This window comes from Malaclemys terrapin, chromosome 20, assembly GCF_027887155.1.
Source record: "Malaclemys terrapin pileata isolate rMalTer1 chromosome 20, rMalTer1.hap1, whole genome shotgun sequence".
In the NCBI taxonomy this organism is placed as follows: Eukaryota; Metazoa; Chordata; order Testudines; family Emydidae; genus Malaclemys; species Malaclemys terrapin.
Genome location: NC_071524.1, coordinates 6,630,824 through 6,651,173, shown reverse-complemented (window position 1 = coordinate 6,651,173; position 20,350 = coordinate 6,630,824). Strand labels below are relative to the sequence as shown.

The window sequence follows — 20,350 nt, the reverse complement described above, 5'->3', positions numbered from 1 at the left end:
CCCTCTGTGGGGAATCCCTTCCTTGCAGACGCTGGGCATTGGGTGCTGGACTCTGCCAGGAAGCCCAGCTCCCATCCCTAGCAGCTTGGCTGTTCCCTACACAGCTGTGCACCAGGCCCTCTGCAAAGAGCTGCTCTGGGCAAGGACTACAGAGCCTGCTGTCATCCTGGCAGGTGTCACCCCAGGTTCCATAATCCTGACCCCTGGTCTCCCTCCGCTGGCAGGCTCTGAGCAAGGCCTGCCCAGAGAACATGGATGACGAGCTCTCGATCCTGCTGACAGCACCCCCCAGCACAGACAAACTCCAGCACATCTTGGAGGTGAGCAGAATGGGGAGGGGCAGCAGGGGTTTTACCTTAGCCCTGGGGACTCCTAGAAAGAAGAGACTGGAAAATCCATGTTTCTATTGGATCCTTCCGAGTATGCATTCGTGATATAAACTCACTGGGTGACCTTGGGGTAACTCACTTCCCCCTTACGGCATCAGTCTTCTCCACTATCAAATCTACACTGGGGAAGAAGGACAGAAGCCCCAACAATCACCTTCACCTCTGGGTGTCTGGTCCTGGGAGCCGAAACCAACTGGACTATCTCCCCCATCTCCTAAACTGCCCTGTCTTTCCCTCCTAGGGCTTTGTCCTTAGTGCTCAGCCTGGCCCCTTCCCAGCTTGTCCCTGACCTTTAAAGGACGCTCCAAGCCCCTCCCATGCCTGCTTCCCTTGGGGTCTCTCTCCTGGCTGAGCACAGGCTGCCCTTCTATCTCTCAGCAGGCCTGGGCCCTAGTCACAGGCTGCGTCTTGTCACGTGACCCCCACACTTATTCCCTTTACCCTAGGGAGCTGCATCACCTGGGCCAGGTGCAGTTGAGCTCCAACCCCTTTCCTGGCCATCTCACCCAGGGACAGGTTGAAACTGGAAACCTGTGGGTAACAGTAACTCTTTCCTCGCAAAGGTGCTGAAGACACAATGGAAGAGGAAATCCTTTGGCCTGGATTGAAATTATTCCGACTGAAAGTGAATGAGAGAAAATAGGTTCAGAGTTCTCTTCCTAGCAGCAGAAAATGTAGTGATTGATAGAGGTTCAGGTCAGAAAGGACCATTATGTGCATCTAGTCGCCCCTCCTGTATAACTCAGGGCCTAGAATGTCACCAAGTGGTTCCTTCAGCCAACCATAGCATGGGACTGAGCCAGAGCACGTCTTTTGGAACGACATCCACATGCAGGAGAGCCAGTTGGCTACCAGAAAATCTCTCTTCTGCAGTGACGTGGGATTAAGGGACATGGCGGAAAAGACATGGCGGCTGTGACTAAACTTAGAGCAGGGTGGGAAACCGAGACACAGTTGGGACCTGTCTACACTACAGGTCTCTTCTTGTGCATTTGTAATCTGCTGACCCCCACATGTTGTTCAGAGTCTATTGACAACACAGCTCCTAAAGTGTGTTTGTTCTGTGCTTATCCCGTATGTACCAGCAGGGCTGGACAGCCTTTCTCACTGTGCTGTGGGGAGCAGGTCCTGGGTACTAAGGGTCTGAAGAAGCTCTCAAGGACTAATTTTTTAAAATAATTGTTATCAATGAATTGGGAGAAAACATACAATCACTGCGGATAAGATTGGGGGGGTGACAAAATACAGGCAGAGTGGTAATTCCTGATGGCGAGAGGGCAGTGATATACAGTGATCTGGCTCATTCGGCCAGCTGGACCCATTCAAAGAAAACAAGTTTGAGCAGAGCCCAATGCAAGGTCCTATACGTAGCCACAAGGCACGCCGGCCACACCTCCAGAATGGGGACGTGTATCCAGGAAAGCAGTGACTCTGAAAAGGATTTAGGGGCCAGAGTGGAGAAGCCACTCAACATGAGCTCCCAGTGTGATGCTGTGGTGAACAGGGCTAAAGCCATCATTAGACGTAGGAGCAGAGCCGTGAGTAGGATAGGGAGGTGACACAGCAGCAGTGAGACTGCTATTGGAATACTGCCTCCCGTCTTGGTGTCCTCCTTTGAAAAAGATGGTCCTAGAAATTGGAGCTGGGGCAGCAAAGAGCCACCAAATGTTCTGAGGGCTGGAGAAAAATGCCTTCTAGTGAACTATTGAAAGAGCTCAACCTGTTTAGCTTATCAAAAGAAGATTGAAAGGTGACTTCACTGAAGTGTTGAAATGCCTTAATGGAGAGAAAATATTGGGTATTAAAGGGCTCTTTAATTGAGCAGAGAAAGGCAGAACAAGACCCAATGGCTGGAAGGTGAAAAGAGACAAATTCCTATGACAAATAAGGCACAAATATTCAACAGCAAGGATGATTGACCACAGGAAGAAGCTACCATGGAAAGTGGTGGATTCTCCATCTCTTGATGTCATTTAATAAAGACTAGATGCCTTTCCGGAATGTGTTTGCCCCAAAAGTAGCTATTGTGGTAGACAGGAGGCCTGTGATATGCAGGGGGTCAGATTAGATGCTCTAACGGTCTCTGCTGCCCATAAAGTCTACTCATTTCTGAGAAACCGAGTGTAGCATTGGGAGCAGCCTCTGCTTATTAAACAATCAGTTTGTCAGCACCTGCAGGACAATTTGGTTCTTAGGACTAGTGAGCATGGACTTGTCAAGAACAAATCATTCCAGACCAATCCTAGCTCCTTCTTTGGCAGGGTTAGGGGCCTAGTGGAGGTGGGTAAATAGAAGATGTGATCTATCTTGGTGTTAATAAGGCTTTTGACACAGTCCCATAGGACATTCTCACAAGCAAACAGATGCTGCTTAGCACTGTCAGAGCAGCTTTTGCTGGGGGATTCTCCCAGCACTTTCCAATAGTGGGAAAGTATGAAATCCCCATTTAACTGCTGGGGACAGAGCCTAGAGGGGGCAGCAACTTACCCCAAGTCCCACAGGTCAATAGGAAACCAGCAATGGAACCCAGGAGTCCTGACTCCCAGTTCCCTGCTCCAATCACTCCAGCGGAGCACACTCCCTCTCAAAGCAGGGGGACCGGACATGAGGGCCTGGTTCTAATTGCCAGCTGTGGGAGGGAGTGTGCAGCAGTGGTTAGTGAAGGGGCCTGGAAATAAGGACTGCTGGGTCTATTGGAGAGTGTCACTAGGAGCAGTGCATAAGATGAGGTGTCCTATCATGTTTACTCAGAGCAGATTAGGACATAATAGAATGGCTGAAATAGTTTATTTTATTTGTATTGTATTATTTTGCAATTGTTAAGAGCAGCAACTACTTAGCTCAGACTGAAGCATCTTATCTAATTTTTGAGATCTAAGTGTCTCCTCTTTGAGTGCCACGAGACAATTTAACACATTGTGACAAAGAATTTTCATTGCCACTTGTTATGATTTCAAGAAACAAACTGGTTTAGTTTGAATAGGATTTTCGGTCAGAAACGGTTTCAATGAAATTTCTCACCATCTCGATTCCTGGGCTCTATCTCTGCCTTTTGGGGGGGGGGGGGTTGCTGTCTGTTCGAACAAGAGTCTGATTTGGATAGGGATAGAGACCTCTTCAATGTTTTTAATGAAGTAAATACTAATGGGAATTGTGTGATCATGGGAGACTTTAACTTCCCAGATATAGACCGGAGGACAAGTGCTAGTAATATAATAGGGCTCAGATTTTCCTAGATGTGATAGCTGATGGATTCCTTCACCAAGTAGTTGCTGAACCAACAAGAGGGGATGCCATTTTAGATTTGGTTTTGCTGAGTAGTGAGGATCTCTTAGAAGAAATGGTTGTAGGGGACAGCCTTGGTTTGAGCGATCATGAGCTAATTCAGTTTAAACTAAATGGAAGGGTAAACAAAAATAGATCTGTGACTAGGGTTTTTTTTTTTTCAAAAGGGCTAACTTTAAAAAATTAAGGAAATTAGTTAGGGAAGTGGATTGGACTGAAGAACTTGTGGAACAGATGGATCAGACTGAACAGGTTCCAAACCTCTCGGAGGCTCTTACCTTTTAAACAGGGACGTCTGTTTTCTAGTAAAATCAGGAAAAAGAAAGGAGAAAACTCAAAAGAGGTTCCTCCTGGCGCTCACGTACGTGACCCCTAATACTCTCTCAGTCCTCAAAGAGAGACCTCGAGAAGGAGACTTGCTGAAGGAAAGCTACAGGGGACTCAGAGGTTTCCCTGGCCCTGGGCCCCTGTCCTGCCTGGCTGATGTCAGCATCTCTCTGTGAGGTCACCACCTCCCAAGCACCTCCCTGCATCTCTCTGTGGATCACCCCGCTCAATGAGTGTTCATTCTAGGAAGCAAGCCGGCTAGACAGTAAAACAGCAGAGGCTGCACCCAATGCTACACTCGGTTTCTCAGAAATGAGTAGACTTTATGGGCAGAAGAGACAGTTAGAGCATCTAATCTGACCCCCTGCATATCACAGGCCTTTCTGCACCATATGGGGCAGGCAGAGCTCTGCCTGGGCGCAGGGGGAATGGGATGGGGATAGATCAAGGAAAGGGGGGAGGGGAATGGGTGAGAGGGAAAGAGCTCCTGTCCCAGATGAAGGAATTTGGGGCAGAGGAAAGGACCCTGTTCCACAGAGAGGGGAGAGGGTTTCTGTGAGTGCCAGGGGGCTCCATTTCCCCTTCCACTAGCTCCCCATTTACCGAGAGCCAGAGCAGTACTTGCAGCAGAGAGCGGGAGTTGCTGGTGGACTCAGAGGCACAGGCCCTGCAGCGCCTCGGGCACCTGGCGCAAGTGCCGCATGATACAGAGCTGGCGCATCACATTGGCCGTGACGTCCTCCTGCTGCAAGGGAACAAGAACCTGTCTGAGACTCAGACGCCTCCGAGGAATCAGGGGGGATTAACGGCCCCTGGAGCCAGCAGCATTTCCACCCAGCCCCTGCCCACCTCTGAGGGATGGATTCCCCCTCCTGACCCCCAGGATGGAGTCTTGTTGTCCTTCCTAGTGACCTCCAGTGGCAACCCCCCTCCTTGTACGGGGAGCTCCTGCCACTTCCCCCTCAGTGCCCCTGACAGCTGTTCCACCTCCAATCCACAGCTCAAGTTCTCAGACCCCTCTCCTCCAGCCCCACCCAGGTTGGGTAGGGAGGGGACTGTAGCGGGGGGGCAGGAGGGATTCTGGCAGCAGTGAAGTGGGATGTGGGGAGGTTGAGACCTTTCCCCAAGTCACCCCAGCCACTAATGTTGAAGCCGCAGGATGGCAGCCCTGGTGAATGGGATGGATCGGCAGCCCCTGCTGACTAGGGTTACCATACGTCCGGTTTTTCCCGGACATGTCCTGCTTTTCGGCAATCAAACCCCCGTCCAGGGGAAATTGCCGAAAAGCCAAACGTGTCCGGGAAAATGCCGGCCGGGCACTTCCCCTCCCGTGGCTGCTCTGCTCCGCTCCTCTCCTCTCAGACTTTAAGAGCCGAGCTGCCCGAGCCAGCACTACTGGCTTCGGGCAGCCCCCCCTGCCTCCGGACCCCCAACCGTCGGCCAGGCACTTCCCTTCCCGGGCTCCAGCTGAGCTGCTCCGCTCCTCTCCTCTCAGACTTTAAGAGCCGAGCTGCCCGAGCCAGCACTACCGGCTTCGGGCAGCCCACCCCTGCCTACGGACCCCGAGCCACGGGCCAGGCACTTCCCTTCCCGGGCTCCAGCTGCTCTGGGGAAGAGCTGGCCGGGGGTGCAGGGTCTGGGGGCTGCCCGGCAAACCGTGAAGCCGGTAGCACTGGGGCAGCCCTTTCTTTCCCCATGGCTGGGAGTGGGAGGGAGGAGGGGGCTGAGTTAGGGTGGGGAAGGGGTGGAGTTGGGGCGGGGCTAGGGGTGGGGAAATGGGCGGGGCCAGGGCCCGTGGAGGGTCCTCTTTTTTTATTTATTAGTCATGGTAACCCTACTGCTGACTGAATCCTCCTGTTCTCTCCAGAATGGGTCCAGCCTTGCCAGCAGCAGGACAAGCGTCCCCTGCCCATGTGCCTCAGCCCTGCCTGGTCAGACGCCATCACCCGTCAGTCCTTGGCCTCCCAGGCTGCCAGTGATGGGAGCAACTCTGGGTGGTGGCTCGGGTGACACAGACACCAGACCACTAGGAATTGGGTGCGGCCCTATGGGACAGGAAAGTCTCGCAGAGGGCACTTGGGGGACTCTCCTGCCCTTCCCAAGAGCGATAGCACCCTGTCCTAAGAACATAAGTCTGGGATGAGGCAAAGCTTGTCATTAATTAGCCTGGCTAAAGAGCTGGGTGGAGCTGCTCCGGGGACAAGCTGGCTTGCTCCTGCTCATGGAGGAGAATTCATCTCCCTTCCCAGGAGCACCTGCTCTCCCTTTCATTCCCCACCAGGCTCCTTGTGCCAGGCCAGCGAATGGCCACAGGATGGGAATGAGGCCTGGGCCCCGCCCCAATCTCCTGAGTCTAATGCAGCTGCTCACCTTGTCCCCCATCAGCTGCTGGGTTTCCCCCAGGAGGGAGTAGGTGACAGGGAGAGAGACACACACACATTTGTCCTTCTGGTTGCAGGGCTTGTGTCCTTCCAATCCCATTGGTGGCTGCACAGTGGGCAGAGTCCTCGCTGCGTGTCTGGCCCAACAGAATTGCAGGGCGTGGTGTGGAACACAGAAAGAGATAGAGAGACTCATCCTCCAGCCGGGGTCAGTCTGAGAGAAATTGGCTGGGGTCCCAGTCTCACTCTTCTAGCAGGTGCCATTTCCCAGCTGGGTTCCTTACCCCTCTGGTGCAGCAGCAGCTGGTAGAGCCGGTAAACCCCCTCCCTGGCCTGCCGGCTGATGTCCTTGGCTGGGTCACTGACGGACAGAGCTAGCTGTGCCATGTGGTGACCCATCCTGGGGAATTCCGCTGAGTTCTAATGGACGGGAGAGGGAGAGGGGACTCCATCAGCATTTTCCTGTCAGCTCCCAGTCCCCCCCGGGCCAGGACTCTCCTTCCCCTCAGCCCCTCTGCAGGAGATGCTAGAGGATAGGAGCTAGAGCCAGACCCTTAATTTCCTCTGCCCCCAAGGAAGCCTGGAGCACCGGGCTGTGGCCAGGGCCCTCCATGAGGACTTGCTTCCCCAGCTGCTCCAGGATGACAGGGAGGCATGAACCTGGAGCACAGTCCCCTTAAAAGCCCAGAGTCACCACTTAACTAGGACAAGAAGAACTTGACTCAAGCCAGGCTCACTCTCTGCTCTGACTCTGCCTCCCCAAGAGGAACACTCCTAACCCACAGCCCCTGCAGCAGCAGATCCTACAGCCCGTTGGAGCCAGATCACCTACGCCTGGAGTCAGGAAGCTGGGGTCAGAGGTCACTTATGTCAAACTCAGGGAGGGTGATGGTGAATCTGAGCAGGGCTGTGCTGCTCTTAACGGCCCTGGCTCTCTCGCGCGGCACCCTGGACACGATCCAGTAGTTAATGTGCTGTGGGGAAAGGAGGCATTGCACTGACTGCCCTGACCAAGGATGCCCACTGGGGGCCCGGCTAGGAGGACAGACTGGAAAATGGATCTAAGAGTGAAGGTAAAATTGCCCCCACCCCTCTCATCGGGCTCAGCTCCAAGATGTACTGGAGCCTGTCAGTGTCTGGGGACTCTGCCAGCAGGTTCCCCAGGCATGGCGTCCAGGAGGTCTGGCAAGACCCTAGGCAGATCCTGAAAGCAAGGGAGAGCCATGGGTCAGAGTTAGGGAAACTGGGGCTACACCTGCCACAGGATGGGAAGACGGGTCTCTGGGAAGCACTGGTGAGACCCCAAACACATATCCTGGCCTCTCTCATTCACATCCCACTGCAGGCAATTAGCAAGGATTCATGGCAGGATGACAGCTGGCTCTTCGATCCATGACTTTAGCATGATCTACCTGCACTTGGGTGGTGTCCTTCTCCATGCCCAGGGTGAAGACGGCGTGCAGGGAAGCTCGGAGGAGGTGGGTCTCCAGCTCTGGCTCCAGGGCAGGCGTCATGGTGCTGGCAAGAGAGAGGAGCCGGCATTAGACTGTGCAGTGCGGGGATGGGACTGGCACCAACACGCAGGTGAAACTGCAGGGAAATGGGCACAGACTGGCAAGAATGGAAACTGAGGCACCGAGCCAGGGAATGATAAGGCCAAGGTTTCTCAGACAGACAGTGGCAGGGCAGGAATATCCCCTGTTCCCTGCACCCTGCTGCCCCTCCTGTATCTGATCCTGGGAGTGAGCCTCACCCTAAAGCCGTTGCAATGTTACTGGAGTGAAAAGAACAGCCCAGTCAGGAGAGAGTGAACCTTCCCCGCACCTCTGCCAGAGGAGCCACCCTTGGGCGGTGACCTGGGAGTGGGAGGGGCAGTGACTCCCAGCCCTGGGCCTGAGCAGCACTGGGGTTAGGGGAACCGAGCTGGAGGGTCTCGGTACCTGAGGTTGCCCACAGCAATCAGGGAGTTAGCGAGGATGGCGCCGGGTGGAGAGTTATCAGGCAGCTCCTCAATGAGCTCCTGTGAGACCCAAAGGAGACAAAGGAGCGTGTGAGATTCGGGCCACACTGACACTTCTCAGTGAGGAGATTACACAGCCAGGGCCCCACACAGCCAGCAGGATCCCCCACCTACCTCCCGCTCCTCCGATTCCTGCCCAATAGTGACCACTCTCCGAATTTCTCCCGTCTCTTCTCCCCAGTCTTCAGCCCCAGCAATCCCTGCCCTCTGCTGCCCCTCCAGCACCAACAATCCCCCATCCATTGGCCTGGGGAGACCCCTGCCCCTCCCATGTCTCTGTCTTTCCTCCAGCTGCTGGGCACCGTGTCTTGCTCACCACAATCCTCTCCGCCACAGCCGCCTTGCAGCAGTGCGGCTCCAATGTGTCCTGCCCTCTCTGCTGTGCAGCGAGACGTGGGGTGGATGGCGTGCAGGAACACGAGCTGCTGGGCCTCCTCCTGCACCCACCAGGAGTGGGGTTAGGGGAGAGAGAGCCAGTTAGCCAGGGACCTCCCTGCCCCCACACAGCAGCTGCAGGACTCAGGCCTGAATGGGGGATAGTGGGGACCCGCCCATTGTCCAAATCACCCACCACTCCACCACAAGCAGGGTCAGGAACTGGGACAGTGCCTGTGGGGGGAGGAGACCCGGCTGGTGTGTGACAGACACCCCCACCTCTGGGGTCCCAGATCATGGAGGAGAAAGGTCCCCATTAGGGCTGGTGGATCATCAGGGACAAGACCCTCTGCAGGGGGTCAGGTGCTGGGAAGGGGCAGGACAGTCTCGGTTCCAGCACAGCTGGGGTATGTTTGTACCTTTTCTCCGCCTTGGAGCTGCTCTCGGCTGTTATTGAGAGCAGCCTCCTCTGTGGCCACGTCCACCCATTCCTCCTCCTCGTCCCCTGAGTCCCTGGCAGTCCCTGCACCAGGGAGAGAAGGGGACAGGGTGACGCCTGCTGCCACTCGGGGGAAGGACAGGGGCACGGTGGGGCAATGTGCCCCCTTCCCACCACCGGGACCCAGGGCAGATCGGGCCCCACACTCCCCCCTCTCAGTGATGCCTTCAGCCCCCAACTCCTTCAGGAGCCCATAGCAAAGAGACCCCCCCAGACTGTCCTGGACTCCCTGAGAGGTGCCTCCCCCAACTGGAGCACCAAGGACCAAAGTGGCAGCATCTAGTGTCAGTGGGGTTCATGTGGCTCAGGCCAGACCCCTGGGCTGGGGACCCGCCCCCATAGCACTGATCGAGGGCCTGGGCCCAGGGTGTTCACGGCCCCACCCTCACCTCTCCCTGAGCCCAGCCTGACTTCTCACCTGGAACAAAGCTGCATTGCCCATCGGCCTCGCTGCTGCCCGAGTCCCAGGCACTGCTGCTGTCCCATGGGGAGCGGGCCGAGCTGCTGGTGGTGGGACAGGGATCCTCCACCTCCTGCCCTGGGGAGGCTGGAAGGTCCTCAGTGACCGGGCAGGGCGATGCCTCCTGCTGGGAATCAGGGCTGGGCTCCTGGGGCCGCTGCTGCCCACACAACATGCCCCAGAGTCACCCTGCCCGGCTCCTCTCCTGCGCTGGGTCCTGCCTGCCCAGCCGCAGCCTGGCCCAGCTCCATTTCGACCTGGCCTCTCCCACCTCGGCGCCTGCACTGGGAGCGGGTTTTCTCCGCCAGAAGGCTGGGCACTTCTACCTCCTGGCCTGGCCGGGAGCTCCTTCCCCAACAGTGGGGACGGAGGAGCCGCTCTGCTCCTGGGGAAGATGGCAGCTGCTTCCCTCAGGCTCTGGGGCCACCTGCAGAGCCTTCTTCCTGAACATCCTCAGGAGCCTGGACAGCCTGGAACCGAGCGGGGAGCGGGCGTAAGTCTGGGGTCAAGGCAGCCTCTCACTAACCAGCCTGTTTAGTCCCTCCCCATCCCTGCCCCAGCCAGAGCAGCTCCTCCTCCCACCACCGGGGTGCATGTAATGCAATCTACACGCACTGGTAGGAGTTCATTGCATGATCTGCTCCCAGCGTTCCCCCTCGTCACCCCTGGGGCTGCAATGCCCGGGGAGTCTCCTCCTTTTCCATCACTGGGTTCAGTCACTTTGGACAAGCAGCTCCCTTCTGCCGTCCCAGGCCACACTCCCCCCCAGGCTAGAGAAGGAACAGAACCCAGGAGTCCAGACTTCTCCTGGGAAACCATTCCCCACGTCAAAGTCCCGAGGCAGAGCAAGGCCAGGGCCCCCGCCTTTCCCATTGATTTCCATGCTCAGCAGCTCACAGGGTCTGGCCCAGCTCAGAGACGCTCAGCCTGGGGAACGGTCTCCCACAAGGGAAGGGTTGGGAGCCCCATTGCTGGGACCTTTCCAAACACACTGGAGACGGCTCTGGAGAAGTCCCTCCCCAGTCTGAGAGCGAGAGGCTCCTGGGGGCGGTTTGCAAATCCAATCTCCTTTGGGAGAGATTCTTTCCCCCTCTTTCTGCCTCTCCCCAGACAGACAGGGGACGCCAATGGGGAACCCTAATGCCACTCACTTGCTCTGCTGACGGAGCGATGGATGGAGGATGTTCAGTGTCATCCCTCGCCCTTCTCCTCACTCCCCAAAGCCAAGGCAGGCTGGAGAGGGTGGTGGTGACCTGAGGAGTTACCCTGCCCAGCCAGCAGGCAATGTGATAGCACTGGGCGATCGACTGGCTGTGAAAACAAGAGTCTGTCTTATTGCCAAGGGACAGAGAAACTCGGCCAGCAGCAGGGGGTGCAGAACACTGGCCTAGTGCGGGGGTGACAGCGCCTCCGGGATCCTGACATCCCGGCACTTTACACACCTTCCTGGAGCCTCCCAACCCCCCTGGGCTGTAGGGGCTGCGACCCCAACTCCACTGATGAGAACCAGGCCTGGGGCGGGGAAGCTACTGGCTCAGGGTCACACCAAGTGTCAGAGCCAGGGATGGGACCGAGCAGTCCTTATTTCCAGGCCCCCTCACTAACCACTGCTGCACACTCCCTCCCACAGCTGGCAATTACAACCAGGCCTTCATGTCCGGTCCCCCTGCTTGAGAGGGAGTGTGCTCCGCTGGAGTGATTGGAGCAGAGAACTGGGAGTCAGGACTCCTGGGTTCCATTGCTGGTTTCCTATTGACCTGTGGGACTTTGGGTAAGTTGCTGCCCCCTCTAGGCTCTGTCCCCAGCAGTCAAATGGGGATTTCATACTTTCCCACTATTGGAAAGTGCTGGGAGAATCCCCCAGCAAAAGCTGCTCTGACAGTGCTAAGCAGCATCTGACCATTAGAGGTCGGAGCGCACTGCCCAGGAGGAGGAGTGTTTGGTTCTGTGCTGTTGGAGTACGGGCTTGCAACCATCTGTGCACACATATTATACTAATTGCATCTAGACCACATCTCCCTAGTTTGTTTGTGAGAATGTCCTTATTAACACCAAGATGGACCACATCTACTGTTTACCCACCTCCACTAGGCCCGTAACCCTGCCAAAGAAGGAGCTAGGATTGGTTTGGAATGATTTGTTCTTGACAAGTCCATGCTCACTAGTCCTAAGAACCAAATTGTCCTGTAAGTGCTGACAAACTGATTGTTTAATAAGGAGTTCCAGTATCTTTCCAGGTATGTTAATGAATGGGAAGACGTTCTTTTTCAGGGATCTCTGACGAGAACTGGGGCACAGCACTTAGTTTGTTGAAGCCATAAAATGGAGACAGGCACCTCTTCTCTTCTCCCAGCACCCCAGATACCTAAAAGGGTGGGACTCACATCCCTCAATGGGCTTTAAAAGAGACAATGGTTACAATGTGGCCCCGACCATTTCTGGTTTCTGCAGACTAGATGTTTTAGCAAAGTTTAGAATTCCTTGGTGCTCAACACCGTGAAACTCCCCTTTCTCCTTCACAAAGGGCCCTTATCTCACCCAGGCTCTCGACTGCCCAAAGTTGGAGAATTGTCCCTGTTCCCATTGCAGAGCACCCCCCACGACACACACACAGAGTCCTCCTGGTGGTGGGAGGGGAACAGAGGAAAGGACAGAAGACGTAAGAGATGAAGAGAAAGGAGAGAGGGATGGAGGAAAAGGTAAAATAAAAAGGACAAACCTTAATGTCCCCAGTGATTCTAAGGGACAAAATCCCAGGTGGGGAATAAAATTCGACCACCTTAAGCTAGTGTTTTCCATGCCTAGAATTCAGCTGGCGCCAGATGCATCAGACTGAACAGGTTCCAAACCTCTCGGAGGCTCTTACCTTCTAAACAGGGACGTCTGTTTTCTAGTAAAATCAGGAAAAAGAAAAGAGAAAACTCAAAAGAGGTTCCTCCTGGCGCTCATGTACGTGAACCTAAATACTCTCTCAGTCCTCAAAGAGAGACCTCGAGAAGGAGACTTGCTGAAGCAAAGCTACAGGGGACTCTGAGGTTTCCCTGGCCCTGCGCCCCTGTCCTGCCTGGCTGATGTCAGCATCTCTCTGTGAGGTCACCACCTCCCCAGCACCTTTGACCAATAGGCTGAGGTCCTGCAAAAGGCCTTTGTGATGTCACTGCCACACCCACTCCTCCCCTGCAGTGTTAATGTCCTGCCACAGGCCAGACCCTTTGGAGGTTTGAGCTACTCTCTGTGGATCACCCCGCTCAATAAGTGTTCATTCTAGGAAGCAAGCCGGCTAGACAGTAAAACATCAGAGGCTGCTCCCAATACTACACTCGGTTTCTCAGAAATGAGTAGACTTTATGGGCAGAAGAGACAGTTAGAGCATCTAATCTGACCCCCTGCATATCACAGGCCTCCTGTCTACCACAATAGCTACTGTTGGGGCAAATACATTCCGGAAAGGCATCTAGTCTTTATTAAATGACATCAAGAGATGGAGAATCCACCACTTTCCTTGGTAGCTTCTTCCTGTGGTCAATCATCCTCGCTGTTGAATATTTGTGCCTTATTTGTCATAGGAATCTGTCTCTTTTCACCTTCCAGCCATTCCCAAACCTCAGCCAGCATTTGTAGGTGACAAATCTCATGAATTGTCACAGATTGCGGTGTTACTAGAGGAGGTTTTGGAATTAACTGATAAGTCACTGGGACCAGATGGCATTCACCCAAGAGTTCTGAAAGAACTCAGATGTGAAATTGCGGAACTACTAATTATGGTTTGTAACCTGTCCTTTAAATCAGCTTCTGTATCCATGACTGGAAGATAGCTAATGTAACGCCAATATTTAAAAAGGGCACTATTGGTGATCCCGGCAATTACAGACCAGTAAGTCTAATGTCAGTACCGGGCAAATTAGTTGAAACAATTGTAAAGAATAAAATTGTCAGACACATAGAAGAACATAAATTGTTGGGCAAAAGTCAACATAGTTTAGGTAAAGGGAAATCATGTCTTCCTAATCTATTAGAGTTCTTTGAAGGGGTCAACAAACATGTGGACAAGGGGGATCCAGTGGACATAGTGTACTTAGATTTCCAGAAAGCCTTTGACAAGGTCCCTCACCAAAGGGTCTTATGTAAATTAAGTTGTCATGGGATAAGAGGGAAGATCCTTTCATGGATTGAGAACTGGTTAAAAGACAGGGAACAAAGGGTAGGAATAAATGGTAAATTTTCAGAATGGAGAGGGGTAACTAGTGGTGTTCCCCAAGGGTCAGTCCTAGGACCAATGTTATTCAACTTATTCATAAATGATCTGGAGAAAGGGGTAAAAAGTGAGGTGGCAAAGTTTGCAGATGATACTAAAGTGCTCAAGATAGTTAAGACCAAAGCAGACTGTGAAGAACTTCAAAAAGATCTCACAAAACTAAGTGATTGGGCAACAAAATGGCAAATGAAATGTAATGTGGACAACGTAAAGTAATGTACATTGGGAAAAATAATCCCAACTATACATACAATATGATGGGGGCTAATTTAGCTACAACGAATCAGGAAAAAGATCTTGACGTCATCGTGGATAGTTCTCTGAAGACTTCCACGCAGTGTGCAGCGGCAGTCAAAAAAGCAAACAGGATGTTAGGAATCATTAAAAAGGGGATAGAGAATAAGACGGAGAATATCTTATTGCCCTTATATAAATCCATGGTACACCCACATCTTGAATACTGTGTACAGATGTGGTCTCCTCATCTCAAAAAAGATATACTGGCATTAGAAAAGGTTCAGAGAAGGGCAATTAAAATGATTAGAGGTTTGGAAGGGGTCTCATATGAGGAGAGATTCAAGAGGCTAGGACTTTTCAGCTTGGAAAAGAGGAGACTATGGGGGGATATGATAGAGGTATATGAAATCATGAGTGATGTGAAGAAAGTGAATAAGGAAAAGTTATTTACTTGTTCCCATAATATAAGAACTCCACTAGTAACCTCCCTCCAGCCTGACAGTTCACCTTTCAGTACGACCCGTTGTAGTCTCCCCTTTAACCAGTTCCTTATCCACCTTTCAATTTTCATATTGATCCTCATCTTTTCCAATTTAGCTAATAATTCCCCATGTGGAACCGTATCAAATGCCTTACTGAAATCGAGGTAAATTAGATCCACTGCGTTTCCTTTGTCTAAAAAATCTGTGACCTTCTCAAAGAAGGAGATCAGGTTGGTTTGGCACAATCTACATTTTGTAAAGCCATGTTGTATTTTGTCCCAATTACCATTGACCTCAATGTCCTTAACTACTTTCTCCTTCAAAACATTTTCTGAGACCTTGCATACTACAGATGTCAAACTAACAGGCCTGTAGTTACCTGGATCACTTTTTTTCCCCTTTCTTAAAGCTAGGAACTATGTTAGCAATTCTCCAGTCATATGGCACAACCCCTGAGTTTACTGATTCATTAACATTTTTTGCTAATGGGTTTGCAATTTCATGTGCCAGTTCCTTTAATATTCTTGGATGAAGATTATCTGGGCCCCCCCAATTTAGTCCCATTAAACTGTTCGAGTTTGGCTTCTAACTCGGATGTGGTAATATCTACCTCCATATCCTCATTCCCATTTGTCACCCTACCATTATCTCTAAGCTCCTCATTAGCCTCTTAAAGACTGAGGCAAAGTATTTGTTTAGATATTGGGCCATGCCTAGATTATCCTTAACCTCCACTCCATCCTCAGTGTTTAGTGGTCCCACTTCTTCTTTCTTTATTTTCTTCTGATTTATATGGCTATAAAACCTTTTACTATTGGTTTGAATTCCCTTTGCAAGGTCCAACTCTACATGGCTTTCAGCTTTTCTCACTTTGTCCCTACATGTTCTGACCTCAGTAAGGTAGCTTTCCTTGCTGATCACTCCCATCTTGCACACCTTGTAGGCTTTCTGCTTTTTCTTAATCATCTCTCTGAGATGCTTGCTCATCCAACTTGGTCTACAACTCCTGCCTATGAATTTTCCCCCCTTTCTTGGGATGCAGGCTTCTGATAGTTTCTGCAACTTTGACTTGAAGTAATTCCAGGCCTTCTCCGCCTTTAGATCCACAAGTTCTTCAGTCCAATCCACTTCCCTATCTAATTTCCTTAATTTTTTAAAGTTAGCCCTTTTGAAATCAAAAACCCTAGTCACAGATCTATTTTTGTTTACCCTTCCATTTAGTTTTGGATCAACTTCCCACAAGGGGAGGTGAAGAGCACCCCCAGCAACACACACACACACACACACACACACACACACACACACACACACACACACACACACACCACTCCTGGTGGTGGGAGGGGAACAGGAGAAAGGACAAAAGAAGTAAGAGATTAAGAGAAACGAAGGAGGAATAGAGGAAAAGGTAAAACGAAAAGGACAAACCCTAATGTCCCCAGTGATTCCACGGGACAAAATCCCAGGTGGACTACAAAATTCTGCCACCTTAAACTAGTGTTTTCCATGCCTAGAATTCAGCTGGCACCAGGTGGATCAGACTTAACAGGTTACAAACCTCTCCGAGGCTCTTACCTTCTCAACAGGGACGTCTGTTTTCTAGTAAAATCAGTAAAAGGAAAGGAGAAAACTCGAAAGAGACTCCTGCTCGTACTCACATATGTGAACCCTAATACTCTCTCAGTCCTCAAAGAGAGACCTCGAGAAGGAGACTTGATGAAGCAAAGCCACAGGGGTCTACGAGGTTTTCCTGGCTCTGTGCCCGTATCCTGCCTGGCTGATGTCAGCATCTCTCTGTGAGGTCACCACCTCCCTAACACCTTTGACCAATAGGCTGACGTCTTGCAAAAGGCCTTTGTGATATCACTGCCACACCCAACCAAACCCTGAAGTGCTAATGTCCTGCTGCTGGCCTGACACTTTGAAGGTTTGAGCTGCTCTCTGTGGATCACCCCACTCAATGCGTCTTCATTCTAGGAAGCAAGCCGGATAGACAGTAAAACATCAGAGGCTGCTCCCAATGCCACACTCAGTGTTTCCAAAATTAGGAGACTTTATGGCCAGAAGAGACCTTTAGAGCATCTCATCTAACCCCCTGCATATCATAGGCTTCCTGTATAGTACAATAGTTACTTTTTGGGCACACACATTCCAGAAAGGCATCTAGTCTTCATTAAATGACATCAAGAGATGGAGAATCCACCACTTTCCCTTTTAGTGAGTGCCAGGGGGCTCCATTTCCCCTTCCACTAGCTCCCCATTTACAGTGAGCCACAGCAGTACCTGCAGCAGGGAGCGCGAGTTGCTGAAGGCCTCAGAGGCACAACCCCTGCAGTGTCTCAGGTACCTGGCGCAAGTGCCGGATGATGCGGAGCTGGTGCATCACTTTGGCCATGACGTCCTCCTGCTGCAAGGGAACGAGAACCTGTCAGAGACTCAAACACCCCGAGGAATCAGGGGGAATTAAGGCCACCTGGAACCAGCAGTATTTCCACCCTGCACCTGCCCACCATTGAGGGATGAATTCACCTCCTGAACCCCAGAATGGAGTCTTCTTGTCCTTTCTAGTAACCTCCAGTGCCAACCCACCTCCTTCTAGGGTGAGCTCCTGCTACCTCCCGCTCAGTGCCCTTGACAGCTGTTCCACCTCCAAATCACAGCTCAAGTTATCAAAACACTCTTCTCCACCCCCACCCAGGTTAGGCAGGGAGGCGGCTCTAGCAGGAGGGGCAGGAGGGATTCTGGCAGCAGTGAAGTGGGTTGCGGGGAGGTTGAGATCTTGCCCCAAGTCATCCCAGACACTAATGCTAAGCCACAGGATGGCAGCATCTAGTGTCAGTGGAGTCCAAGCACTATTTCAACCCCACAGTTTTGGATGAACTCCCAACAAGGGGAGGTGAAGAGCACCCCCAGCAACACACACACCCCACTCCTGGTGGTGGGAGGGGAACAGGAGAAAGGACAAAAGAAGTAAGAGATGAAGAGAAAGGAAGGAGGGATGGAGGAAAAGGTAAACGAAAAGGACAAACCCTAATGTCCCCAGTGATTCTACGGGACAAAATCCCAGGGAGGGAATAAAATTCTGCCACCTTAAACTAGTGTTTTCCATGCCTAGAATTCAGCTGGCACCAGATGGATCAGACTGAGTAGGTTCCAAAACCTCTTGGAGGCTCTTACCTTCTAAACAGGGACGTCTGTTTTCTAGTAAAATCAGTAAAAGGAAAGGAGAAAACTCGAAAGAGGCTCCTTCTCGCACTCACATACGTGAACCCTAATACTCTCTCAGTCCTCAAAGAGAGACCTCGAGAAGGAGACTTGCTGAAGCAAAGCCACAGGGGTCTCTGAGGTTTCCCTGGCTCTGCGCCCCTGTCCCGCCTTGCTGATGTCAGCATCTCTCTGTGAGGTCACCACCTCCCTAACACCTTTGACCAGTAGGCTGAGGTCCTGCAAAAGGCCTTTGTGATGTCACTGCCACACCCACCCATCCCCGGAAGTGCTAATGTCCTGCTGCTGGCCTGACACTTTGAAGGTTTGAGCTACTCTCTGTGGATCACCCCACTCAATGCGTCTTCATTCTAGGAAGCAAGCCGGCTAGACAGTAAAACATCAGAGGCTGCTCCCAATGCTACACTCAGTGTTTCCAAAATTAGGAGACTTTATGGCCAGAAGAGACCTTTAGAGCATCTCATCTAACCCCATGCATATCATAGGCTTCCTGTATAGTACAGTAATGGTCTCAAGTTGCAGTGGGGGAGGTCCAGGTTGGATATCAGGAAAAACTATTTCACTAGGACGGTGGTGAAACACTGGAATGCGTTACCTAGGGAGGTGGTGGAGTCTCCTTCCTTGGAGGTTTTTAAGGCCCGGCTTGACAAAGCACTGGCTGGGATGATTTAGCTGGGAATTGGTCCTGCTTTGAGCAGGGGGTTGGACTAGATGACCTCTTGAGGTCCCTTCCAACTCTGATATTCTATGATTCTATGATTCTACAATAGTTACTTTTTGGGCACACACATTCCAGAAAGGCATCTAGTCTTCATTCAATGACATCAAGAGATGGAGAATCCACCACTTTCCCTTTTAGTGAGTGCCAGGGGGTTTCATTTCCCCTTCCACTAGCTCCCCATTTACAGTGAGCCAGAGCAATACCTGCAGCAGGGAGCAGGAGTTGCTGAAGGCCTCAGAGGCACAACCCCTGCAGTGTCTCCGGCACCTGGCGCAAGTGCCGGATGATGCGCAGCTGATGCATCACTTTGGCCGTGACGTCCTCCTGCTGCAAGGGAACGACAACCTGTCAGAGACTCAAACGCCCCGAGGAATCAGGGGGAATTAAGGGCACCTGGAACCAGCAGTATTTCCACCCAGCACCTGCCCACCACTGAGGGATGAATTCACCTCCTGAACCCCAGAATGGAGTCTTCTTGTCCTTTCTACTAACCTCCAGTGCCAACCCCGCTCCTTGTAGGGTGAGCTCCTGCTACCTCCCCCTCAGTGCCCTTGACAGCTGTTCCACCTCCAAACCACAGCCCAAGTTATCAGAACTCTCTTCTCCACCCCCACTCAGGTTAGGCAGGGAGGCGGCTCTAGCAGGAGGGGCAGGAGGGATTCTGGCAGCAGTGAAGTGGGTTGCGGGGAGATTGAGATCTTGCCCCAAGTCATCCCAGACACTAATGCTAAGCCACAGGATGGCAGCATCTAGTGTCAGTGGAGTCCAAGCACTATTTCAACCCCACAGTTTTGGATGAACTTCCCACAAGGGGAGGTGAAGAGCACCCCCAGCAACACACACACCCCACTCCTGGTGGTGGGAGGGGAACAGGAGAAAGGACAAAAGAAGTAAGAGATGAAGAGAAAGGAAGGAGGGATGGAGGAAAAGGTAAAACAAAAAGGACAAACCCTAATGTCCCCAGTGATTCCACGGGACAAAATCCCAGGTGGACTATAAAATTCTGCCACCTTGAACTAGTGTTTTCCATGCCTAAAATTCAGCTGGCACCAGGTGGATCAGACTGAACAGGTTACAAACATCTCCGAGGCTCTGACCTTCTTAACAGGGACGTCTGTTTTCTAGTAAAATCAGTAAAAGGAAAGGGGAAAACTCGAAAGAGGTTCCTCCTCGCACTCACCTACGTGAATCCTAATACTCTCTCAAAGAGAGACCTCGAGAAGGAGAATTGCTGAAGCTAAGCCACAGGGGTCTACGAGGTTTTCCTGGCTCTGCGCCCCTATCCTGCCTGGCTGATGTCAGCATCTCTCTGTGAGGTCACCACCTCCCTACCACCTTTGACCAATAGGCTGAGGTCCTGCAAAAGGCCTTTGTGATGTCACTGCCACATACACCCCGCCCCTGAAGTGCTAATGTCCTGCCGCTGACCGGACACTTTGAAGGTTTGACATACTCCCTGTGGATCACCCAACTTAATGCGTCTTCATTCTAGGAAGCAAGCCTGATAGACAGTAAAACATCAGAGGCTGCTCCCAACGCTACACTCACTTTTAACAAAATTAGTAGACTTTATGGCCAGAAGAGACCTTTAGAGCATCTCATCTAACCCCCTGCATATCATGGGCTTCCTGTATAGCACAACAGTTATTTTTTTGGAAAACACATTCCAGAAAGGCATCTAGTCTTCATTCAGT

General features: G+C 52.0%; 1 protein-coding gene across 2 annotated transcripts; it reads right to left on the bottom strand.

Annotated features, from left to right (window-relative positions):
• Positions 1-5,193: 5,193 nt before the first annotated feature.
• LOC128826402 (uncharacterized) lies at positions 5,194-10,198 on the bottom strand. Of its 2 annotated transcripts, XM_054009658.1 has the most exons (6): positions 9,695-10,198; positions 9,197-9,300; positions 8,719-8,839; positions 8,323-8,402; positions 7,795-7,900; positions 5,194-6,802 (listed from the first exon to the last, which is right to left on the bottom strand). In XM_054009658.1, the coding sequence occupies exons 1-6, from the start codon at positions 9,716-9,718 to the stop codon at positions 6,575-6,577; spliced, it is 663 nt and encodes a 220-aa protein (XP_053865633.1). In that variant the 5' UTR covers positions 9,719-10,198; the 3' UTR covers positions 5,194-6,574. The 2 variants fall into 2 exon arrangements, with proteins under 2 accessions (XP_053865633.1, XP_053865632.1); XM_054009657.1 differs by lacking the exon at positions 9,695-10,198 and having other exon boundaries at positions 8,719-9,384.
• Positions 10,199-20,350: the final 10,152 nt, after the last annotated feature.